This window comes from Protopterus annectens, chromosome 10.part0 (assembly GCF_019279795.1).
Source record: "Protopterus annectens isolate FY-2018-M chromosome 10.part0, PAN1.0, whole genome shotgun sequence".
In the NCBI taxonomy this organism is placed as follows: Eukaryota; Metazoa; Chordata; order Ceratodontiformes; family Protopteridae; genus Protopterus; species Protopterus annectens.
In genome coordinates, this window is record NC_056744.1 from 1414231736 (window position 1) to 1414259223 (window position 27488).

The window sequence follows — 27488 nt, forward strand, 5'->3', positions numbered from 1 at the left end:
GTTGGGGGGGAGTTTAGCCCTTATTCATGCTCAACACTTGTTCAGAACTTGTAAGCACTACGTAAGTTACTAATTACTATAGCACTCAATCTTCCTCATTACCTAGAGGTAAACAGCTTTTGTACATAATTTTCTCATTTGCTTAGAGTAAAATAGCTCTTGTACTCACTTTCCTCATTTATCTAGGGGAGGGTAGTTCTATATTCAGACATGTCCAAGAGTCAACTGCCAGTGTTCTCTCCTGTCTATCTGATTAATCTGGACATCTTGAGGCAATGTACACATTGCCTCATGTATACAGACAACCCTCTCTGCCTACCACCCAACACTACAACCTGTGAGAGATGCACTTATCTAGCCAACTGGAGGTAAAGCTCTCTCTAACGAAGCCTGACCCTGACAGTCATGTGGAGAAGGTAAACATTCACACCACACCACACTTATCACATAGTCTCACTGAATCTACCCCATCATTAACTGAGAAAACTACTCATGTACCAACTCATTAGCTCAATGCTTTCTGGAATTCATAAACACCAATGCTCTGGTTCAACATATCCACACACTCACCAGGGGCAACAATATCCTAGACCTAGGCATTACCAACATGAGTGACTGATGCTCCACATCTGAAGTCAACTCCTCATTGGTCCGATCTGACCATGAGCTGAACACCGTTGATATCCACATCTCGCCCCCCCCCCCATTAAGAGAACCACAGTATAATATGTCTACAAAGCGAACTTCATGCTTCTTAAGACAGACATGGTGAACATCATGACACCCATGCAGATGGACAATACTGTTACAACTGCTGAATCCTACACAAATGCACTCTATAAGCACTTACACGAGTGCATGGATTGTGCTATCCCAAACAGAACCAAGACACTATACTCCTAATTAAGGAAACCAATCTGGTGGTCCCCTGCCATAAACAAACTGTACTACAGGAGGAAGACACTGTTGCAAAAGAGAGTACAATCCCATGTGTGGAGGAGCTCCCTGGTCAGCCTCAGTAAGAAGGTGAGATCCCTTATAAGATCCTCCAAAGCTAGCTATGAAAACAAAACCGCCACTAATTCCAACAACAACCACAAAGCATTCTATAGCTATGTCAAATATCTCGATGTCAACACCCAGATCTGCTCTGAGTTACAGCCCAAAGGCACGAACATTACAGAACCAACTGATATTGCCAACATCCTGGCAGATAGGTTCATTGCTACCTTCCCCCCTCCCTCTCAAAGCTGCACACTCTAAAGCCAATATCACAGCATTAATGGGACCAGACAACATCCTAGGCTGCATTTTACAAGAACTTCAGAACGTACTGGCTCCCCGCCTACACACCAAGTTCAATAATAGCCTCGCATCGGGCTTAGTGCCCCCTGAATGGCACACAGCAACAGTTATCCCACTCCACAAAGGTGGCACCACAATGGACCATGGGACCTATTGCCCTGTAGGCCTGACTAGCCTGGTCTGCAAGGCTATGGAGTACATCATGGATCTCAGTCACAGAGACATTGGGTACCTCCAAACCTTTGACCCCTCCCAGTTTGGCTTTGTTAAGGGCAGACCATGCCTCCTAAACCTGGTGGACTTCTTAGAGACAGTTACCAAGGTATTAGATGAAGGTAAGAAGGTCCACACAGCCTACCTAGATCTCTCAAAGGCTTTCAACACCATTCCTCATTCTGGTATTATCAACATACCCATCAGCCTGAACATTAACCCCTATGTCATGTGATGGTTTGCAAAGTGGCTCACGGACAGAACCCAGACAGTGGGAGTTGCATACCCTAGGTCCAACTGTTTACCAGTTACAAGTGGCATCCCCCAGGGCTCAGTCCTAGGACCCCTCATGTTCGGTATATAATTCTCTGATGTACAGGCAAGCACAGGAGGGCTTTGGCTGAAAAGGTTTGCAGACGACTGCAAACTAGGGGACATAATTGCTTCCCCAGCTGTTACAGACACCCTCTGGAAGGGTCGCACTGAGACGGATACCTGGTGTCAATATCATGGCCTCAAGCTGAATGCCAAAGAGTGCATAGTCATCCCCTTTGCATATAACTAATTACCCATGGACTACCACATAGGTGCTAGTCCCCTACATACAAAAAAGGTAATAAGGGATCTGGGAACCCCAGTAGATAGCAATCTCTCCTTCGATACCCATAATGACAAGGTGGTTAGAATATCCTTCTATGTGGCCCCCCTAATCTCTAATGGGTTTGCATCCAGATCAAAGGAGGCCATTGTGCCTCTCTACTCATGACTTATTAGACCCATTAAAGGATACAACACCCCATTTGGGATATACCTTACAAGACAACTGCAACAGCTTGGAAGACCACATCAGTACCACACCAAGAGGATTACTGACCTCAAACAGATGACCTATGCAGCCCAACCTAAGAAACTCCAGCTGTACTCGGTTGCATACCACATACTCATAGGTGACCTCTGCTTGACATACAAGGCCCATGTCCAACCGAGTGTTGCTGGATATACTCCACCTAAACAGAGGCCCCTGAGAGCCACATGCTCTAGGGATATACATCTAACCACAACGATGACTAGGACGTGCTGGATGGATAGATTCCTGACCCGGACACTCCCTATGCTTTGGAACATGATTCCTATGTACATCAAGCAGGGCCCCTTATTAGCACTCTTCAAGGGAAACCTTGACATGTGGATTGGAGACAGACATGTACCCTGAGGATCACTGCAGTGGCTCTACTGGACAGAGGCACAGGGAACTAATGGCTCTGCTGTTCAGAGGCACAGGGAACTAGCCTATGGGGGTGGCAAAAGCCAACACACTCTAGCTAGGCTTATAAATACCCTTGGTAAGACAGCCTAGTACCTACCTTTGCACTTATTACATCTCTTATGTGCATGGATAGTTAACTAGCTCTTCCATTTTACTTTGCTATCATGCTGATAAACTGTTGGGTGACTACAAGTCATATGTATCCTGTTATTGTGTATTGTAAATGCCAATAGACATAACTAATGTTTGCCTAACATAACAGTAATGCTATGTAACTTGTAATACATATCTTCCTACAATACTGTACATTATACAGTTATTGGCACAATATCCCACAGTGCAAATCATAATTGCACAGTGGGCCAACCTTCGACATGTTATTCTCATTAATACACCCATACATATGGCTACTGTTACAATATATCAACATATACCATCCCCTGTTATAGCATATACTTGTTGGACCAGCCCTGCCACTGACAACGGCTGGTGAGGAATATTTGTGTTCAAAGCCCTTATATAGCATCCCTTGTGGTGTATGCAGTGTTTGCCTTGTGACCTACAACAGTATACACATAAATACTACAAGCGTTACTATGCTCAACAATACATCACTACAAGATAACTGTTTCCACTATATGGATTGCGTGCACTTTAAATATTACAGAACAGGTACTAAATACACAGACATACGGAGTGTTCTACATACCTTATTAGTAACCCGAGGTGTCGTTGACTGTTGATTCAATCTTTTTCAATTTGTGTTTCAATCTTCTTTGTAATGTTCTGCTGGTATATACGGATGGTTTGAATGTGTGATAACCCATCCTTTTCTAGTTAAATATCGGTAACATGTGGTATCCTGACCACCAATTGGTGTTCCAAAGTAGTTAATTAGATGCACATCAGCTGTGCAGCTAGTCCATTAGCCGATACCATGGCAACAGTGGTGTATAACTGAGTACTCCTTTTGGGCATTGTCCGTTTGCCTTACTTTCGAGGAAGACAGCCTGAATGTGTTGTTTGTGATGTATTTCAACAGCTATATGGAGACAGACAGAGATATATTAGCTTCATGACTCCCATGGATTGTATGTAATGGCTAGATGATTTTCTTCTACATGTGAGTACAGCTGTTATATTTCAGAACATTGCTACTTATGCAGGGTTTGTTTGTACCTGATACTTCTGCAGATGTTTAACTCTAGCAAGGATGTTTGGGCAGCTCAAGGCTATATGGCTATGCATGAACTGTTATGTGGTTTACAGTGTGCTCACCAGACATCCTTGATTTGGTGTACATGTATATCATACTGTGCTGTTACTCAGTAATTGGTAACACATTCCGGTGTACACACAACACTCTGAAACGGGATTAGTGCAAACAAACCCTCTAACATCAGCAGCTGTTCCATTGTATAACAGCAACTATTTCACATAGGGCCATGTTAGTGTGTCTCTGAGTTAAGGCTTCTGCAGATGTCGTACAGTGAGTGAATGATTTGTGATGTTATTACAGTTTGTATTGTAATTTGTTTGGGTGTGGGGGTGGTGTTGGTTGGTGTGCATAGCAAATGCAGGTGTGTAGGAACTGCTTTTATATATACTCGATATGTGTGTGAGGGTTCCTTCCCTATTTGAACACCTATCATTTAGTGGACTAATGCTATGGTAATTGCAAGCTGATTCATTAAGGCACTGTTAAGTGGTTCCTGTATAGCATGCAGGTGATGTTAGTCCTTGAATCCTTTCGGCAATACATCAGAATGTGATTGTTGCTACATGAAAGCTGTGTATTTCTGTCATAGGTATTTGCAGTCATTGTAGTTGTGTTAGTGACTGACCCTCTTTGGCTAGGGTTGCCACCTTTTCATATGGCCATAGTGGGATATTTTTCGGACACACATCAGATTTTACAGGCCGACAGAAAACCCATGGTCAGTACAAGGGATAGAACTTTCCTTTCTTGCCTAAATATAAGCTTATTCTTGTAGCAGTTTAGTTGCTTATCCTGTTTCTTGTAACATGTAGATATTTTAGATACAGGAATAACTATTGTATGCAACTATTACATTACAAATGGGACATAATTATGTCCTACAATCCCAGGACATTTGCCACATTTAATATATTTGGTCAGGACACAACCGCCCAAAGAGGGACTGTCCCTCGCAAAGTGGGACAGGTGGTAACACTATCAGTGGCTCATGTCCATAGCACATATCTGTAATAGTGTATAGGCATATACTGTCCATATCCTTTGTTCATAAAGGTTTGTCGTGGCAGAATGTGTGATTGCTATGGTCCATGTTATACTCATATACGAACACTTCAACCGCTGTATACGGGATACCTATGGAATCCCGAAACCACACAGTTCCGACGCCCACAGTACCGGCCCCAGACTCACATACCCCACATTACCGACAGTGACAGTAACTCGCAAAAGTAACATGTACATGGAACACACACACACAGACACACTGCTACCCTTCACATCCAAACAAACCACCCTACACTATGTATGAGCAGGTGGGCAAGCCCCCCTACACCCCCCATGTAGGTGTCGGTGCCCCCCACACCTCCCCTACTTTAATATTCTACCTCCTAGATTGTGCAAACAGACACATAAAGCTAACCCACACCCACACATTACAGTCCCCAAGAACACACACCACACTCAGAACACACACTTACACACACTACAACCCTCAAAAACACACTTGCATACAGTAACCTACCTGAACCGCAACATCAGAGGCACTGACTAACTGTCCCTTAACATTGTGAATTTAGAATTGGTGTTTCGATACTGTGTTCTTTTGAACCTTAAGCCTCGGGATTACGTGCGTTGGTATGTCAAGCAGTCGGTATGTGGTAGGTATCCCATTTATGTGTACCTCCATGGTTATGTAGATGTTGTTAACCTATCTATATATCTACATATATATGTATATCCCCATATATCGACATATCTCTCTTGTCCTCTCTCTCTCTCTCTATATATATATATATATATATATATATATATATATATATATATATATATATATATATATATATATATATATATATATATATATATATATATATATATATATATATATATATATATATAAAAATCATACACCTTTCATGGTACATGCCGGTTTGTCCTATTTCCACACATTCCTACCTTTTGTGTTTTATCCTGTCAGTATACACAGCTGCCATTGGTACATCTCAGGTAGCTTAGTGGTATGTTATTGTGAAGATTATGTACATGGTTGCGTGTTCTTATCCTGGCAGTGGTATTTTACCTCTCAGAGCAGGAACTGGTAGTACAAGGGTGATTAATGCACATTTCAGCGGTTATGTGTTCCACATGTTTATTATTCCGTGGAATACTACCTATATATGCAAGCTGTGTTTAAGGTATACTATGTAACATGTAAACATCTGAGAAGATTCCTGTGAGGGATACTCCCCATTATTTGGAACTACTTCATTGATTACATTGTACAAAACCCCTCACTAACACTCCAGGGAATCCTTACAGAGTGGATGGGGAACAGTGGATACACCCCAGGGATCCCGCAATTGGCTCTGCTCCACAGAGGGACAGTTAGGTAATCGATGGGGTGGCAACAGCAGACACTTTTTGCCTATGCTTATGAGTGGCCTCAGGCAGTTGGGCATGTACCTACCTATGTAACTATGAACCTCTACATACAGTATGGACACATGCTGATAGCTTAATTTACTATTCAGGTATTGACTTACCTTGTGCCAATGGCCGTTGTGTGTACAATAGTTGAGGGCTACCTATGTAGGATGCACACAGTAGACCACCTATACATGACAATTTACAGGTGGTCATGTGTGTGTGCCATCCATGTTTGCTGTGTGTGCAGGTGGAGAAGGGTGTCAGTCCATGAGTGCCTACACTGTCAGTGTGTGTGCTATACGTTCCCTCTTTGCCAAGGCATGGGCATATTGGGCATGCCTCCGTCTGCCTACTGGGGCTAGTACAGGTGTTCGTGGTCTGAGTCCCTCTGTGCCTGTGGGTCCCTTGGCAATGGTGGTGGGCTGTGAGGGCCTTCACCATTCTGTCCCTGCTGCAGCTGTTTCCGCAGGATCATATTGTGTAGCATGGCACATACTATGAAGATGTGGGCACACATGCCTGGAGAGTACTGCAAGGCTCCACCAGATATGTCCAAGCAATGGAACCGTGATTTCAGCATCCCAAACATGCACTCTGTGATGGTTCTGGTTTCTGCGTGTGCCTCATTATGGCATTCGTGCGTGGCTGTGTGTGCATTTCTGATGGAAGTCATCATTCACGGCTCCAGTGCATAGCCAGGATCCCCCACCAGGTGGCCATATGGGATGTCCCCCCTGGCAAATATCTGATACAGCTGTGAGGCATGCCAGATGTGGGAGTCGTGATAGCTTCCAGGGCTGCCAGCACACACATCCATGATAATGCCCTGGGCATTGCACATGACCTGGCAGTTGATGGAGGGGTATCCCTTGTGGTTTATGTAGCGCCTGCCCTGCTCACCGGGTGGTGACTTGATGTGTATGTGCATGCAGTCTATTGCACCCAGTACCTCCGAGTAGTCTGCCACATGGTGGAAGGGATGCATATTGCTGGCCAACTCCTCCTGCATTCGGGGAAAGTATATGTGCTCATTGGCATGTGGTAACATGGCATCCAAGAACTGTGAGATCCCCATGATATCCCCAGTTGGCCTTTGGAAGGTACCTGTGGCTAGTATTCTCAAGCTTACACATTACCTTCACATCCACTGGGATGGGTTCCCCTCTGTTACTTCTGGCTCTGAGGCATGTCCAGCACAGCTCAACAAGTTGCTGTATGATGTCCCTGTCCACCCTGTAGCTCTCTACTATCTCCAGATCATGTAGCCTCTGGTAGGTTACCCTGGGTCTGAATACTCTTCTCCTCCTCCAGTGCCTGAGATGGTTGTCAGGATCATCCTCCACACCACCGTCAGTCTCCAACACATGCTGGTGAATCAAAGCTATGGCAGCCCCTAATATGTACATATTAAAAGTTCCCCGTCTGTATACACCAATGGTGCAGAGTGTATGGGAATACACAAGTGTGTGCGTGGGGCTTTCACACTTTATACTATTGTGCAATGCATGATGCTGGTGTAATTGGGTGTGTTTGTGCAATTCCAGCTGCGGGGTATCTTAATTATTGGTTTTACATCAGGTACTGCTATTGTGGGGCCTTTGGTGTTGACTTACGCTTGGCTGCCGTGTTGCCAGCTTTCTTGTTTTGTACTTTCACAACCCAGGATTGTGTTGGGAAATGTGTTATGTAGCTGATCTACTGCAGGTTTGCTTTGTTCTGCTGTGACAGTTCTCTTTTCTTTGCTGTACGGCACCTCCTCTTTCCTGTTCTGCAAGTAGCTGCTAGCAGCCTTGTTAGCTGTTGTCAATGGCCCATTGTGAGGTCCTAGGTGTTAATTACTCATTTGTACTCCAATTACCATGCTGCAGCATTTCCTTATTGCCTTCCCATATTCTTCCTGTTTCAGCTGTGGTGCCTGCATGCACTTTCAGTTACCTTGTATGCTCTCAGCTAAGCAAAGCTATGGCTACTTCCACACCCCTATCCTGTGGCTTTGCTTAGCAGCAGGCAACCTGGATTAGCAATGATCCAATGTGCTTGCAGCTACAGTGGCGCACCCCTCTCTTGATGTCATGTTTACCTCCAGGCCACTCCTCAGTGTTGTACAGGTATGCCATTTGGTACATCCTTACGCTGGCGGGGCGTTTGCGATTCAGTATTACTTGACTCATTTGCATGGCATTGACTACTAATTCCTAGTTACCGTGCAGAACACTGTCACAGACCCTTAGCAACCGTTGTGCCATGTTTGTGGTGTAGCATGCATGCCATTGTCTATTATGAGGAATTCATGAATTGTGTTACATTGCGGTTTTATGACATCTAAATATATTTTCCTTGTGATCCCGTTTGTGCACAGATGCACTGCAGTTTTACTTTGCGTTAGTGTGGCCATGACATTAAATGTTATTTTTTATGTGTTGTTCATATTTTTTTATGGCATTGGCTATATATTTAGCCATTGGCATATATTAACATTATAATACATTAGTTTGGTCTGCTTTCATGGCTCCAATTTTATGCTTGACAAAATGTAAACTGTTTTTTTTTTGGTTTACATTTCTTCATACTTACGCTATGCCTGCACCACTTCATGAATCGCTATATACCTTCATTTGCATGCTACACTGCTGCACATTGGGTAATTAGCATACATGTGCCAGGAGCTGCGCAGCTCCCGCGTATGCTGTTAGTGCACATGTTAACAGCTCGTACCTGAATCGCTCGGTGGCTATATTTGGTGCTAGATCGCAGACGCTACTCCGGCGCCTGGCGCAAGCTTCATGAATCCTGGGGTATGTCTCATTGAAACACGACTAAGCAAATACTATTATACAATGCAAAGCAAAAGCAGTGAAGACAACAGTTAGTAAAATTATCTTATATTTAGTACATTTATAATAAAGTAGAGTAATCTGCATACTGTATTAAACAGCAGTTACTTGGATGGAGTCTGAAATTACTGTTTAATAAGGAACTGTACAGGTCCTAGTACAGACCTTTGATAAAGACCTGTCTTTAAACAGTATAGTGGTAGCACTATAGCATATTACAGCTTCAGTTTGATATGTGAGGTACACTTCAAATTACCAGGCAGCTTTGGTAACCAATGATATGGGACATATACAGCAGTAAGCTTTGATTGGCTGCTACTTTTTTTTAGGATATCTAGAAAAAACATCTCTGCACATTAACCCTTGTCTCTGTAACCCACTATGGGAACCACAAACTTCACAATTACTGTATCTCTGCTATGACCAGCTCTAAATCTGTTACATATCAAAAAATGTAGTGTATAGGAGCTAGCAAGTTAGGCTGGTGCACGGCAAGAGCACATGTTAGACCCAAAATCAGAAAAAAGGCCAGCACCAAGGAAGGTTCAAAAGTAGTTTAATAAAACTGAAACTGGACCGGTTTCAGCAGCAAGGCTTTCATCAGTAGTATAGTCAGCAAAAAGCACTTAGTCATCATCTTATATAATGTTCTCTAAGGCATCTATATGACATCACTTCCTGATAAGTCAAAAATGCAAACAAGGCAAAAGTAATTGAAAAATACAATCAAGGCAAAAGTAATTGAAAAATACATAGTTCAGTAAACTTTCCAACCATCATCATTACATGAAGATGGAGATTGATCCGACTCCAGGTTTTGCCTTGGAAATTAATGAATTTTTGGAAAAGGCTGTAGAATCTGGAATTATCTCTGATAAAACCAAAACTCATTTGACGGTTAAGGATCCTACGAAACAACAACTTTATCTACTTCCTAAGATTCATAAGTCCATTGATCAGCCACCAGGCAGACCGATTGTATCTGGCATTGGGTCACTCACTGAACCCTTGTCTGTTTTTCTAACTGAAAAATTGAAACCACTGTTAACATGTGTTAGAGCAAGAATCAAGGACACGACTGAATTTTTGCAGATAGTCTCCAGTCTCAATTGGACCTGAATGGCTTATGTGTACCCTTGATGTATCTCGCTTTATACCAGCATCCCTCATTGGTATTAATGCCTTGGAATACTGGCTAAATAAAACCAGTTTATACCCCCCAGGGATGAACACCTTATTGTTGTGTATGGCTGAACACATTCTAACTAAAAATGTTTTTTATTTCCAACAAAACTGCTATTGGCAACTACAGTGATGCGGCTATGGGTGCATCCTTTGCACCCATCTATGCTGATCTTTTATGGGCTACATGGAAGATATGATTTTATATGACCCTTTGCACAACATATATCTACCTGAGATTGATATATGGAGAAGATACCTGGACGACTGTTGGCTTATATGGAAAGGAGGTGAGGAATACCTCCAGGAATTTATTCAACATTTGAATGGGAACATCTGGGGTATCGAATTCACTGTGGAATATAATAGGAGTGCAATCAGTTATTTGGATGTCAATTTAATTCGACAGGAGGATAACACTCTTAGAACGTCCGTACACAGAAAATTCTCACAATATAATACCCTTCTACATGCTGATAGTTTTCATCCGAAACATATTATTGAACATACCGAAATCACAGTTTGCGGATGAAAAGAATTTGTTCCTCAGTGGATGATCTTCAGAGTCATCAAATGGATCTAACCAAGAGATTTTTGTCCAGAGGTTATTCCACTCGTACTATTGAGTCAGCAGTCCAATTTAGTAATGCTAAATCCAGGATTCTCTTCTCCAATACAATACTAAAACTCATAATGAGGAATCAGATGTATGTAGATTTGTCACCACTTATGGCAGGAATAGTGCCAATTTAGTAAATATTATTAATACTCACTGGAATATACTGAATTCTCATCCATTGTTGGAAGATTATCTCGGAGAACGATGTTATTTTTCCTATAGGAAAGGCAAAACTTTAGGAATCTATTTTCACACTATAAAAAACCAGGGTCATGGATCACACTCCAACTCAAAGAACACTTACTGGAGATAAACTTTCAGGCATTTATCCATGTGGACATTGCAGTTTTGTAACTATATTTTCAAAACTACTTCTTTCACTAGTAGGAACACTGGACAAATATCGACATACAGTTTTTGGTAACTGCAGTTCAGACTGGATTATTTATCTTGCCACATGTACATGTCATGCATTTTATATTGGCCAAACGTCTAGACAGTTTCGTGTCAGGATCTCTGAACACCTTGGTGACATTAGAAACAGAAGATTAACTAATGCACTATATAGACATGTTATCAAACATCCCACTGCCAAATTTACATTCACCATCATTGATCATATCATAGGAATCGATCTTTTAAAACAGGTTGGCATGATATCCTAAATACCAAAGAAAAAGGTGGATCATTAAACTTGGGGGCTTTTCCTCCTGGATTAAATGATAAATTATAATTTGTAATTAACCATCACTTGCATTACGATATGTACTTATTTCTTATCAGGTTGCATTGCTTAGGTTTTGCATTTCAGCTCATTTTAGGATACTGTGGCTGGTATTCAACACCAGAATTCTTATAACCTGACTTTTGTTTCGGGTTTATTTTGGGCATTTACCCTTTATTGTATGTTTTTATTAAGTTTGTTTATTATCATTGATATACCAGTATACTGTGTCTCTTTGGATTTTTTCATTATAATCTGGAGATATGCATGCAACTCAGGCAAACTTTTTGTTTACTGAACTATGTATTTTCAATTACTTTTGCCTTGATTGTATTTTTCAATTACTTTTGCCTTGTTTGCATTTTTGACTTATCAGGAAGTGATGTCATATAGATGCCTTAGAGAACATTATATAAGATGATGACTAAGTGCTTTTTGCTGACTATACTACTGATGAAAGCCTTGCTGCTGAAACCGGTCTAGTTTCAGTTTTATTAAACTACTTTTGAACCTTCCTTGGTGCTGGCCTTTTTTCTGATTTTGGGTCTAACATATCAAAAAATATAGTAAGTTCTTAAAGGTGACATTTGAGTTGTTACTTTAGTGGCATTTTCACTTATTTATGGGTGTATAATTAACTAATTTTCACATATTGTTTCCTTTTTGGTATGGGTACTAGGTTGCCTTTGTTCCATATCATTGAACAGACCATCCTAATAAATGTGGAAGATGTAGCAATTATCTCCTGAAGTACTGTACTCACTGTATAGTATATACATGCATATATATATATATATATATATATATATATATATATATATATATATATATATATATATATATATAATATGGTATATACTGTATACAATGTATATGTATAGTGTATATAGTTTATTCTTATACATTGTAGATTCATATTGTATATAGTATACATTTTATACACACTGTAGTACAGTATATTTCTCTAAAAGTCTTACAGTCACAACAGGCTGGCAAATTCTTTGTTAATTTGTCAGTAATTGCGCAAAAATAATTTCTGAATGTGGTAGTCGTGTAGATGTGTGGACTCATGATGGGGGGGGGTTATTAATATTTACTCCTTTACCAATCATATTCTTGACTACCTTCCAGAATTTGTCTGGAATGTATAGGTTGTTTTACTGAAGTTATGCACAGCGGTTTTATTTTTACAGCCTTGTTTCATTATGACGTTTCTTTTGAATATATTGGCGTTAATTTTTGTTTGTGATTTTCTTCACTGGAAGTGTGTGCGTGTGTGTGCTTGTGTCTGTCTGCATCATTAAATGCGTGTGTGCATGTGTGTCTGTGTCATTATGTGCATGTGTATGCACATGTGAAGACTGACAGAATAATTATTCACCTTTTTATGACCTGTAACTAAGATTCATGAAGATGACACAGAAGCTACTTAAACTTGTGAAACTGTTAAATTTGCTTATACCTGCATCATATCATGTAATGGATAATAGACAGATGCCTTTATTTTGTACAGGGCTTCAGATGGCATGGGTGGTACGTCCTCCTGAAAAAGTTACCAGTGGACAGGAGTTTAATGTTACCTTCTCTGTTCAGGTTTCTGATAGCTTCTATGAGAGAGCTGTTAGAGACAACATTCTTCGTTTCAGGTACGTGATATGAAATATTGTTTCTAGGAAATGATTACTAAGAGAAGCATATTATACTTGTGTGTTGTGTGTGTGTGTGTGTGTGTGTGTGTGTGTGTGTGTGTGTGTGTGTGTGTGTGTGTGTGTGTGCCCCCCTGCCAGTGATGTTGCAACAAAGTACTTCAACAAAGTGACGTGTAAAACAAATGTAATTTTTATGTCACTATTGCTGCTTTGCTACATTGAGGCGTTAACTGCAATCTGCTTTTTTGCTCCTTGGCCCTAGCGAGGCATTAACTGCAATCTGCTTTTTTGCTCCTTGGCCCTAGATTCAAATAAATGCAGTTTCATTAGGACAGTGCTGACCTAATTTAGAAAGCTTACAGGTTTTCATTTAGGGAATTGTTTAAATGACTTAAGTTTTCTTTTCAGAGAGAAACATCTTGTGGAACAGTGAATGATTAAATACCGCAGATTAACAAATGCTAAAGAAGCAAAAAAAGGCATCTGCAGTGGTGTGTTAGTACAGGGAGTGGGATAAATATGGAATGATCAGAATGGAACATGCCAACTTGCAATAGTTTGACAAGCTGTTTTTAAATAAACTCTCTCTGTGCAGTGCAATGTTCCCAAATCCTCTTAGTTTTACATAATATTCTTTTAAAGCATGATTCCAAAAACAAAAGTGAGCCTTGGAATAATAGCAAATTAAGATCACTGGTAAAATCAGTCACTGCACTCCACCTCCTGTCTCTGCAATGCACACTGGCTAAACACATTCTCACATGCACTGCTGTCTATTCCCAAAGCACAAAAACAATCCTGTAGTCCAAGATAATGACTGCCACACCATTTTGCTCATCTCTACAGCTAGCTGTCAACTATTCAGCTGAGTAAATTTAAGTGTGCACATCTATAATGTTACACTTGCACATATACACAGTGGAAAGCTAACAAATAAAGCTGAGGAATTAGCCATCTACAAAATGCACTGAACAATCTTCCTCACTCGCACAGGCATACATACACACTTGCTACACATCAGTCAACTGTATGCCAAATCACTGAAAGCCAATAACAGTCAATATAGTCAGAATTAGTCTTCATAAATGATATCAGGAATAACAGAACATCAGTCCACAATAATAAATCATTATCTGAGGGCAAATTTTTATGCAGGGGAAGGATGCCTCATTATGCCTATAACCCTGGTTCACCGATGAAGCTAGGGATTTGGCATAGCTACATGAAGAGGAATGTTGAGCGTCCAAAGGTCTTATCTCTTTTTCTAGATGTGAGCAGAGGAAGGCTAGATTTGGTCTTATATACAAGTCCCTAGTGGGAGTTAAATGCATTGCTCTACAGCTCCCTAGAACAATGTGATGCACATACATTTACTCTAGGTGAAAATATCCATGGGGATCCATGAATGCTCACTGTGGCATCACTGTATATGTGGCAGGGCAACACTTAAGGAAAAAACTGTTCTCATGTCTGAATCATCTAGCTATTAGCTACCCAGCAGGACAGGTCTTGCAGTTTAGGCTTGCATGGATGGCCAGCTGTAAGGGGTAGGCCTGTCATATAGGTGGGTTTGAAAACTGACAGCAGGAAGTTACAAAATCCAGTCTTGCTTTTTTTTTTGTTCTGTGTTACAGAGAAATGTATTCCTGACTATGCCTCAATTTACATGAATTCAATTAGCAGAGCAAGTGCTACCAGTGAAGAAAGGGAGTGGACACCTAGTGACAATTTATCCATCTGGAAAGGTTGATATAAGTTCCTCTGCAGGACAGACACTGGGGGGAGGAGGCTGAGATATGTACTTCATGCATTAAGAAGTAAGAGCAGTACCCCAGCCAAAGAAATTATGTTTATTTACCCGGGTAGTGCACTGATCAATACTGACCAATTTCAGGCTCATTCTAGGGCTGCATCACTACCTGGTTAAAACAGTGGGTATGTGAAAGTGCGCACCTGCACTGGCCTTTGTGTCGCATGGAGACAGATATAGCACCATTCCTGTGTGCCAGCAGAGAAGGAATTCAGAACATACAAAACTCATAACCCATACAGGATGGTGCCTGTGATCCCCAGCTCTCATCCCCTTTTAATGGGATCTCTAGATCACAAATCAGGTAGAAATGAATGGTCCTATAGAGCATAGACTGAGAATGAATGGTTCTGTAGGGCACAGTGCTTAGTGGTCATAAGAGACAAGGGAGAATGGAGCCAAATTTGACAACAAAAAAAAAAAGAAAATCATAATATTTGTGTTGGTATTTACAGTCTTGTATGTTATACAACCTTATTAAATTCTCATAGGCTCTCTCCTGCTTATTCAATCACCTGCCTCTGCATGATGTTATTTTGGGATACTTTTGCATAAATCAATAAATATATTTAGCTGTCACATGCCAAAGTATCATTTATCATGTCTACAGCTGCCTCTTCTTTCTTTCCTCTTGTTTTCTCCTCGATATATATCCGATGCCTTCTCAAATGCATCCAAGGCTCCTGCATGTACAGCTTCCACTGGAAAGTCATTCCAATTGTCCAACACCCTTTCTTCAATGAAGGAATTGATCTTGTCTACACACTGAAATGAGCCAGTTTCAGCTTGCAGTCATACTGTCTTCTGCCTACCCTTATTTATTTATTTACTTGTGCATTGAAACATTTATTAGTGTATGAATGTATGTACGTATGTATGGTTTCCTTACTTCTGCTCAAATGCACGTCAACATTTTTGCTGTCAAAGATGTTCAAACTTGTAAATAGTCAAATACTGGAAGTGTTGAAAAATCATCATTAGAAGTTGCTTCTGCTGAAGTGTTTATGTGGTGGAGGTAAGTGGGGATGACAGAATGTGTGTGCTAATGTTCCCAGCTTATGGTTAAAGTAAGGACTACATAACGGAATTGATTTAGTGTTGTGCTGCCCTGTGTCTAAAAGAGTATGTACATGTGTTTGCAGGTTAGGGTTAGAGTTATGTCTATGTGTGTGTGTTTGCAGGTTAAGTTTAGAGTTAGGGCTGGCTAATAGGATATGTTTACTGTTGAGCATGTTTGATTTTGTATGTCTGTGTCTGACAGTCTTCTAGAATAGTACAGATAGGGGAAGTGGTTTTCATAAGGTAATGCAACAGGTTCATGAGAAGGGCTAGGGTTAGCATACATGAGAAAGGTGAGTTGGGGGGATTCAGCTTATTTATCTACAAATGAGGCTGTTTGTTCACAGGTGAGTACTAGGCAATTAGTTTGCAGACCATTACAAGCCTAGCCAAAAGAAAAAAAATATCAAAAGTTCCCTCCAGCTTCAAGGAGGGCAAGACAAGCTAGACCTGGGAAAGAATTTAAGGCTCCAATCCAATTATATAGGTTTACCTGGCAAGGATGCTACTCAGTTTTATATGTAGTGGCAGTTAATTCCAAAAGTGAGGGATACATTGGGATATGAATTGATCATGCCAACATGTCCTATTTATCTGTTCATTTAGTTCCTTAACTGCATATTTGAGGTACAATTTGTTCTGTGAAGGAAGAGAAGGTCAAGAGGGCTGGATCTTTCATGGCATGGAAGGCTAGTCAAAGATCTCCACACAGCGAAGTCTACAAGGGACTGAGTAAAGAGAGATTGCTGCCAATCTGTAGTTATAACTAAAGTTTTTGTGGCCACTGATCTCTTTAGTTATGAATGTCTGAGATCTCTCAAGTTGAGTTGTTGTTGTTTGTCTTTCGGCTTTTTCCCGGTAAGGGGTTGCCACAGCGGAACTCCGGTCCACTAATGATTGGCAGTAGATTTTTACGAAATGCCGAGGTGCCAGCTCGACGCCCAACCTTCAACGAAGGCACACCCATTTACGCACGCATGTCTTTCGAACGCTACCCAACCATGAGGAGGACATGCAGACTCCACACAGAAGGCACTCCCAAGCCAAGCCAAGCCAAGAATTGAACGGGAGAACCTCTTGCTGTGAGGTAACAATGCTACCGCTGTACCACCATGGAATATAGATCTCTCAAGTTGAGTGATATGTTTAAACAAATACATGCCAAAAAGTGCATTATATTTAATAATAGGTCTGATGAGATATGAATAAAGGTGAATTAAGACTTCTTTAGATCTGGTGAAGATGCCTGATAATTAGATCAGCTAGATAGAAGGCTTTCTGAGTTACTGTGGTAGCATGATGGTCAAATGATAAGGAATTGTCAACAAGAGTGCCTAGATCCCTGACAACACTGTCTGTTTGGAGGGTATATGGTATATCAAAATATTTTGTTTACCAAAATGAATTATGCTAAATTTTTTTTACATTTAATGTAAGGCTAGGGTCTTTACACCAATTGTTTACATGTTTTAAACCCATGTAGGAACAATTGTGAGTCAGTTGCAGATCGGATACTGGCAGCTGATTTAGAGTCATCTGCAAACTTAGATAACCATAGGCCAGGAGGCCAGGAGTGCTGGCCTAAAGATCTGAGAAATATATGCTAAATAGGAGAAGACCCAACACTGACCCTTGTGGTATACCCACTTGTAATTATTTTTGCTTTCAAAAGCAGCCCCTGTTACTGCAACCACATGGGTTCTGTCAGACAACCTGTTAGCTATCCACCACACAACATAAGTATTTGTACTCAGATTTACAAGTCTACCAGTAATACCTGTATGGGGAGTAGTGTCAGAGGCCTTGGCTAGGTCTAGATATGCTGTATGCACTGCATAGCCCCTATCCATTGCTTTGGTTACTTTTCAAGGAAATTAACGAGGTTAAAAAGAAGAACCTTTCCTTGACAAAGCCAAATGGGTGAGAGTCTAGGGTTAAAGAATTTTCAGTGTCCACATTAATGAGGTCTGTAATAACATACTTCGTAGCTTTAAATATGAAGCTAGTGAGACTGATAGGGCTATAGTTACCAGCATACATGGTTTGGCCAGGCTTGTGCAATGACATTACAATGGCTGTTTTCCAAGTTTCAGGAATAAAACTAGTGGAGAGGTTTAGATTAAAGAGGTTAAGTAGGGGGCTCAGACTGCCAATATTTTGCACTGATAATCAAGCAACCTGATAAGTAGTCAGGGCCCATGGAAGTGATGTTCTTAGCATTTTAGTGGACAGAAAGAGCTTGTTCGACAGTAATTAAAGTGGGTGGCTGATACTGTGTAATTTGCTTAAAAGCTATAAACATAAGTAGAGGAACATTTGCAAAAAATTTGTCATTTCAGATAGATATTTCTTTTGGCCCAGAGTATGTAGTATTTTTGTGAACTAGTTCTGGACATTGTTGGGTGTTAGCTTTTTAACTTCTTGACATAGTTAAAGAAGGATTTGCAGTTATTTTTTGCATTAGTGGCAGTTTTAAGATGATATCAGCTTTGAGTTTCCTAATGGTTCCCTTAAGCCCATTACGAGTTTGCTTAACAGCACTCTTAAGGCAGGTTGAATAAGACCTCTTGTAAATATTAAGCAAGTTCTTTCTCTTTTATTTATATTGATATTCCACCACAGGGATTTATTTTTAAATTTCTCATTATATTTGGTGTTGATAGGGACTGCCTTACCAGTACAATAATTTATGTGGCAGTAGAAGTCATTGGCATAGACAGAAGCTTTAGCAATGGGAAGATTGCAGCAGAATTAACTGAAAAAGGTTTGCTTTTGAGAAGCTCCCAAACACAAAGGAATTTATAGGGAAGTGCCAGCAGTTTTAAAGAAAAGGTCACTGATCTATGGTCTGGCTTAATATGGCAGGATGATACAGATGGAGATGTGCAAGAAAGTGGCCATATTTGTGAGGACTAAATCAGGGATAATGGGGTCCCTGATAGGATAGTTAACTATCTGTAAAAGATAATTATCTTTTACAGTCAACGGAGTGTTGGGTATGATGATCACTGGCAGTGAAGAGCAGTCACATTATTTATGGATAGTTGGAATCCCTCAGTAGAAAAGCATTGGCTTTAATGGAAATTATAGTTAATGTGTTAAGATAGTTATCATGCTTAAGGACATAGATGGTGTTCTACTACTATCTATGAAATGGTATTTAATCTTGTTTGTAGTGATTAGAACATCTAGGAGTTCAAATGTGGTGTCCTAAGGAATCTGTTGTGAGACAATGGTATCTTTGACCAATACTGATTCTGCCCTACATTCGCTATTAGTTCTGAAGACATGATCATCATTAAACCTGAGATAGAGGGAATGCTTTCATTTCTGTGGAACCATGTCTCTGTAACTACACATACATTAATGTGTTTTTGGTTAAGACTCCTGAAATTGAGTAGAGTCACATTAAAGTGTTCCAAATTAGAATTTACTAGGTTGGAATGTCCATCAGATGGACTCTGCATAAAAAAGGAACTATGGGGGATGCAAAGGCTTTAGCCATAATACAAAAGCCTTGATAAGTGAGGCGCAGACCAGCCCTGGCAAAGAAGAAGGATTTGTCAGCCATCTCACTCTAAGTTGACACATACTGGACCTCCCCCCAAGAACTCCACCACCTACATAGCGAATTATTAAAGCCAATTATCTTGTCTTTGAATCTTTGCATCATTCTAGGTGATGGCAAAATACCACTAAAGACTTTCCTGTCTCAGACACATGCAAAACAAGCTTAATCATACCCTTCTGCATGCTCCTCTGGGTAGAGTGCCTTAGGTCATTCACTCCCATGTGGACCACTATTGTCAGGATGGTGGGATCTAAAAGCTTTTATTACATCACAGATTGCAGCTAAAGAAAGACAGCTATTGCCCTACTCTTATCCAGCCTGGTGAGGGTGGTTTTGATATGCCTGACAATAGAGTCACCTATTACTAAAACATTACTGCAGTTAGATGCACTCTCATTGGGAATGACAGCTTAGAGTCTGCACCCTTGTGTATTTGTATAGGTAAGGGGTGTGAATGGTAAAGGTGGGTGAGTTGCTGTGTGATCTAATGTCTGAGGTTTCTTAGTCTTTAGCCTATGAAGTCTAGGCAGGGTTCTCTTAACCACCTTAGCATGTGTTGTTTTAGTGGAGGTGCTCTGTGCTGTGTCTGTTTGAGTGTTGTACTTACTGAATGTGTTCTAAGGTGGGAAGATAGCCTCAAAGTTAAGCAAATATTTACACCTCTCACATACTGAACCATTGGGAAGCAGTAATAGAGTTTTCAGTAAGCATGATGCAGTTAATGCACTTCCTCAAAATACCTAGTGCTATTAGGCTGGCTCCAGAAGGGACAAAACTGAGTGAGATTCATTACTCGATGAACATGTATAACAGAACAGGATAAGTTATTAATTACTCATGGTATAAGGCAACAGGGGGATCGTTGAACTGATTAAACAATGTGATAAAATGGGATACGAGTAAAGGATAAAAGAATATGCACTATGACTACTATAGTATGAACAAGTGAAAAAAAAATAAAAAAAATAAGAAAAAGTGACAAAAAAATAGGATCAACAAGGTAATCAATAACAAGTAGCAAATTTAAATGAAATAGCTTTACAGTGCTGCGGTAGCATTGTCGCCTCACAGTAAGATGCTGTCTGGTTCGATTCTCAGCTAGAGCGTCTTCTGCATGGAGACATGCGTGAATGGGCGTACCTTCGTTGAAGGTTGTGCGTCAGGGCTGGTAACTCAGCACATAAAAATCAACTACCAATCATTAGCGGACCGGAGCTCCGCTGTGGTGACCCCTAACCAGGATAAGCCAAAAGACACAACAACCTAGTAGGCTAATGAGGTCTCCACCTAAATAGTAAAAGCTATGAGCAATGCATAGTGTCTTTTTTCAGTTTAATGAATGTTCAGTAATATTATTTCAACATGTAGCATTTGCCATATTGTGTGTCACATACTGATACTATATATATATATATATATATATATATATATATATATATATATATATATATATATATATATATATATTATAAATATGTGTATAGATTTCTGTATTGTTTTGTCTCTCTCTTTGTATATGTATATGTATATATATATATATATATATATATATATATGTGTGTGTGTGTGTGTGTGTGTGTGTGTGTGTGTGTGTGTGTGTGCTGTGCAAGCACACATATAATTATAGCTATCTATATATAAATATGAATATAAATATACAGATATATATATAATTATGGATACAGTTCACTTTTTCAAACAGTCATATGGTTCATGTGGTTGACAAAGTGAACAGGTTCATCTCAAGCTTTACCTTGTACATTTTTATACATCTTTGCTGCCTTTTTCATGGCTTCCTCTTACTCCATTCTACAATTCTCTTCTTTCTTTTTCACCTCTGGTATGTCTTCTTCATTACTATAATTGCTTTTAATACTTCCTGGCTTAATCACATTGGTCTTTTCCTTCTCTTAGTTTTACTACTTCTACCTAGATAATACCTGTAAGCTTGGCTGACCTGACCCACAAACTGTTCATTTTCTATCTCCACTGCACCATTTCTCCGTTAAATAACTCTCCCATCTTCCTGTTCTTTATATTTGTGTAGCTCCATATCTTTGATCTTAACTGTCAGTCTTTTCTCCTTTTCCCAGTTATGAAACATATAGTGACGTGGCAGCTGTTTGAAAGGTGTGCCCTTAAGTAGGTAAGTCTCTAACTCCTCCAGTCTGAGTATCACAGGCAAAATTTGCTCCTTCTAATACTAGTTGTGGAAAACTTGCATGATATATTATTTCATCAGTTTGTTTTGCTTTCTAGATTTAAATGCTTAAATGGTCCGTTCAGCCTCTTAGAGATTAAGGTCTGCTGTTATCACAGCACTTTTCCAACATTTTATTCTATTTATGCTCTTTCTACTTACACTCTTTTATCATCTTTACTCATTAAATGTGATAGCCAATAAATGTTATCAAACCACTGATGTTACCCTTTCTTTTTCTTTTATTTCAACCTAATAATTTTTTGTCCTTAAGGTCCTTGTCTGCTACTTTTACCCTTTCTCAATTGTCTGCCTGTTAATGCAACATCAAAAAAGACTGGAACCCCACCCCTCCCAACATCATCTGCTCTCTGTCCTGCCTAAAAAAACGACATTCCAGGATTACTGTGCCCCATTCAATTTTATATTGTCTTCATGTCTGATGTCAAATACTGTGCTTCTGTTTGCTTGTTTTTTTATGTCTGGACACTGCTTTTATTACTTATTTATTGACATTTGATTACTGGGAAAGTCCGACTGGGTAGAAGCCAATTTTCAGTGGAGGCCCAGGGAGAAAAGCTCCAAATTATTACAAAACATTTTAAGAACAATAATATTACAATCTTTAAAAATAAAACAAAAACATCTGCAGTTTAAATAATTATAACAAATAAGACATAATACAAAAACATTGGTTAAGAAAGGATACAAGTTATATGACAATCATTTAATATTTAGAGAAATTTTAGTTTGTAGAGAAATTAAAGGTACGTTAGTCTAATATAAACATGAATTGCAATATGAAGTAGGGAAAAATATGTTTATGGTATATTTAGAGAGAGTCAGGGAAGAGAAATTGATAGACGTAAGGAAGTAAGGGAAGAAAGGTGAGTAAGGAGATATAAGGAATAAAAAGGTACTTGTTCACATTTAGGGATATAGTTTATCCTGGTTTTGAGCATGAACAGAACCAGATTTTAGCTAGGAAATCTTTCAGACTGGTATTGAAAGATAGGAGGGATGGTACTGACCTGATCAATACAGGTAAGGAGTTCCAGGCCTTGGCAACCTTGTAAGAGTACAGACAATGTCCAGCAGATTTGTAGGTATGTAGACAGGCAGGAGTTTTGATTACTGGATCATAATGACCAACTGAGAACATAGTGTAGAAGATTTTTTTTTGTGCTGGACAAGCAGATGGATGCTGAATAATTTTATACATGGTAAGAAGTTGTGTATATGTTAGTTGATGAGGCAGTTCTAACCAGTTTAGGCTTTTCAAAGCTGTACAGTGGTGGGTTATGAAAGGGGTATTTGTTGGATATTTAGAGACTTTGTTATAGCATTGTTCAAGTTTTAATGTTTGTGACGCCTGGAGGTTAGTAAGGATGGGAGCACCATAAAGAAGTGTGGGGAGGAGATAAGTAGTAGCAAGTGTAGCTTCCGTTGCATCAATGAGATTTTTTATGAGATTTTCTTATGCAATTTTCTATATGCAGGTCAAATGTAAGATTATTGTCCACTATCAGCCCTAATAATTTGCTATGAGAAATGACTTCCATGGTTTTATTATAAAGAAAGAGGACCTTAAATTTTGTTTATTCATGAGAGAGGAATTTGGGGAATAAAAGTAGTAGTTGAGCGTGAACTGTGAGCTACGAACCATGCTTCAGTGGATGTTAAAGCTTTCTGAGTAATTTTTTGGAGGTGTACCATGTTGTCAGATGTGCAAATCAGAGTGGAATCATCTGTGTATTGTATTAGGGTAGCCTGCTGTATGGATGTATAGAGGGTGTTGGTGAACATGTTAAAGAAGAGGGGACCAAAGACAGAGCCTTGTAGTACACTGATGGTGACTGAGATGTAAGGAGAGAGTGTGGAGTGCCATTATACTAACTGATACCTATTGGACAGGTAGCTCTTGAACCACAGAAGGTTGGGCTGAGAGAGACCTAGTGAGGACATTTGAAGTAAAAGTTTGTTGTAACAAACTGTGTCGAAGGCTTTAGACAAGTATAGAAATAAGGAAGAGACCAGTTTGCCATTATATCTAGCTTTATTGACAGCATCTATATAGGTTAGAAGGGCAGTGCTAGTATTGTGGGAAAGAAGGAAGACATGTTGTGTGGGCGATAGGAATTCTTTCTGCAGGAGATAGTCTAGCAATTGTTTTTGAATACATTTTCAAAGTATTTTTGCAAGGGAAGATATGATTGCTATAGGTCTAAAGTTATTAATGTCCGTTAAATTTCCTCCTTTGTGCAGAGGGATAATGTTTGACTTTTTCTAAAGAAAGGGAATATGGGATTCCTGGACTGGGCTATTTCAAAGGATTGAGACAAGACAGGCAATGCTACTGGCTGCTATTTTTAGGTACTCACTTAGAAGGTCATCAGCTGAACAAGAACATGGTTTATGTTTGTTTAAGAGTAGTTTTATGTAGGATGTGAGCACAGGCTTGAAGGTGAAAGTGGATATGGTGATGTGTGGCCTGTTGGGCAGGGGTGGGATTAGATGGTGAGGAATTCTTGGTTAGCGAGCCTATACTATCTGTTAAATAAGAGTTGAACTGTATTGCAGTTTCAAGTGGTGAGTTATCAGGAGAGGGGTGAGGCTTGAATTTTTGGCCAGGATATAAGATTTCTTTAATGGATGTCCACATTTTTCTAGGGTTGTGTTTAGTATTATTCTGAAAGTTATTATATATAGCTTTTTTGTCTTCATTTATTTGCTTTTTGGTAAGATTATGAAGCTTTCTGAAGTTTTCAAGCTATCAAGCTTTTTTATACACTTGCCATCCTTTCTAAACTTTTTCTCTATCTTGCATTCTACTCTTTTTGGATAGCCAGATTGCATTATTTGTTTTTATTCTCTTCCTTCTAGGCGGTGCAAGGCTATTTAATATATTTTAAAAAGTTGTATCAAATTAATTTACAGCATCATCTAAGGGGAGTATTTTTAGGAAGTTCCAATTAATAGATGATAGTAATTCTGCAGTGGTACGGTGGTAGCATTGTTACCTCATAGCAAGAGGCTCTCCAGTTTGATTCTTGGCTTGGCTTGGGAGTGCCTTCAGTGTGGAGTCTGCCTGCGGATGGGTAGCGTTCGAAAGACATGCGTGTGTAAATGGGTATGCCTTCATTGAAGGTTGGGTGTCGAGCTGGCACCATGGCGTTTCGTAAAAATCTACTGCTGATCATTAACGGACCGGAGTTCTGCTGTGGTGACCCCTTACTGGGAAAAAGCCGAAAAGACAAACAACAAGTGTAATAATGAACATTTCTGGGTTAAAGTTGGAAAGGTTGGATACTGTTTTATAAATATGTTATTTAACGATGTATGAGATGTCTGGTCATATAGATTAGGAGATGATCATTGAGAGAGTCTGACATTGTACCTGTGGTATTGTCTTTGCTGGGGTCTGATACTAGGATCCAGTCTAATAGGGAATTTTTTGTCTTGCTATAATGTATGGTGCTATTAATTAGTTGTGTGAATCCATATAAGTTCATGCTAGATGTAGGGGAGTTAAGAGTTTATGTCCAACCAACTGACATTCACATCACCTACTTGTATTTTTTTCTTGTGGAATTTTATGGATATCCAGTGTAGGATATTGTCCAGTATAGCTGTGTTGTCGCCAGGAGGGATATAAAGGACAATAGTACATATCTGTTTATAATTGTTTATTTTGAGGAAAGCAGTAAGAAGCTCTGCTGATCTGAATTGATTCGCTATAATGGGAAATACAGTAGTTGTTTGGAAATGTTAAAGCAATACCACCACGTTTCCTCTTTATACTGTCATTATGGATGATATAGCCAGGAGGTGTAACTTTGGAGTTGCTTATGCTGTGTTTATGCCAGGTTTCAGTTACAGCAAGAATGTTAGGTTTATGGTGGGTAATCCAGACATATAGTTCAGCAGCTTCATATCTTATGCTTCTAATATTTATTGCAGTAAAAATTACATCAGCAGGGTTGTGGATTGGATGTTGCTGGGTTAGAGAAGTGTGTGGGAGAAAATTATGTTTGTGTTCTTTGTGGTAGGTGGGTCCAGGATTAGGGTGCATATCTCCTCCTAGAAGGATTTTGGCATATTGGGGAATTATGCATACTTTTTTTGGAGAGGATTGTTGCACTTCATTTTGCTTTGGTTTGAGCTGAAATGCAGTTAATCAGTCTATATGTGGAGTAAATGTGAGGGGCAAGATTAAACAGGTGTGGTGCAATGTGTGGAGAGGTAAAGAGGAAGTATGCATAGGTGGTGGGCAGAGTTGGTGAGATGTTGAGAAATACTGAGTCATGGAAGGATGAAAGATGGCACAGTGGGCAGAGGAGAACAGAGAATAATCTGAAGATTAGCATAATTAAGTGCAATAATCTATGTTTTACAGATGAAAGATAGCAGGCAAGTAACAATGAAGGAAACAAGAAGTTGCACAGCAGTAGGAGACTCAGTGATGGTGAATTCTTACAGATGGTAGAGGATAGCTAAGGAGAGAAATATTTTCTATGAAAGAAGAGAGTTAAGTTGTCCTGGTATCTTCTCTGGAATGTTAGGAATAGAGGGCTATGAAAGGCTAGAGTATAATGTAGTCAAAATAAGAAGAAACGAGAGTTTATTTGGGAAAAGTTAAAGATTAGTGCAAAGCAATATGGAGGGAGAGAGATACTTGTGAATGGGGCTAAAAATGAAATGGAGATAGTGAAGTAGGAAACAAGAAACAGATGTGTGCGCATGGAAATAGTAAGGTCATTTGGGGAGGGTTTAACAAGGAGATGCGAAGTAAAACAGTCATTCCTGAGGCTAAATAACTGGTATATGCCATATAATCGAGTTTATATCACATCATCGAAACCTGAAAACAGCGAACACCATAATAACGAATGTCAAACCCCGAAAGCATAAAACCCCGAAAGCTGAGAACAGCGATTTATTTTTCCCTGGAAAACAATCGCTGTTCCAGCACAAAATACGAAACACACAAACACTACAAACCATTTCTAATGTGGGGGGCTTCGCCCACGACACCCTCCAATGTGGAGGGCTGTGCCTCCCACACCCCCCCTATTTAAATATACCAACTCCGAGATCGCACCACAGTGGAGGAAATAGCGAAGCCGTGGAAATGGCCCACTGAATTCTTTCCCTGGGAAAGAATTTGATGTTCTGCGGCTTTGGTATTTTTAATCTTCGAACTTCCGAGTTCCAGGTTGTGGCATTCATGGTTCTCAGCTTTCCAGCTTCCGATATACACCCATATAATCTACTAATCAAGAAAAATGGGACTGTAGCCAACTGACTTAAAATCACAGAGGAGGCATGTGTCTGACTGATTAAAGTTAATATACAGCAAGAATCTTATAGGTTCATAGGTTTATACTAGGCTATCTGCCCTAAGGCATT

General features: G+C 39.8%; 1 protein-coding gene across 1 annotated transcript in view; it reads left to right on the forward strand.

The window, feature by feature from the left end:
- The window catches only part of LOC122814291, a 344228-nt gene that overhangs the window by 76781 nt on the left and 239959 nt on the right, over positions 1-27488 (forward strand). The window contains exon 3 of the mRNA XM_044086879.1: positions 13304-13436. Coding sequence (XP_043942814.1) covers positions 13304-13436 — 133 coding nt within the window. The remainder of the gene's footprint in view (positions 1-13303; positions 13437-27488) is intronic.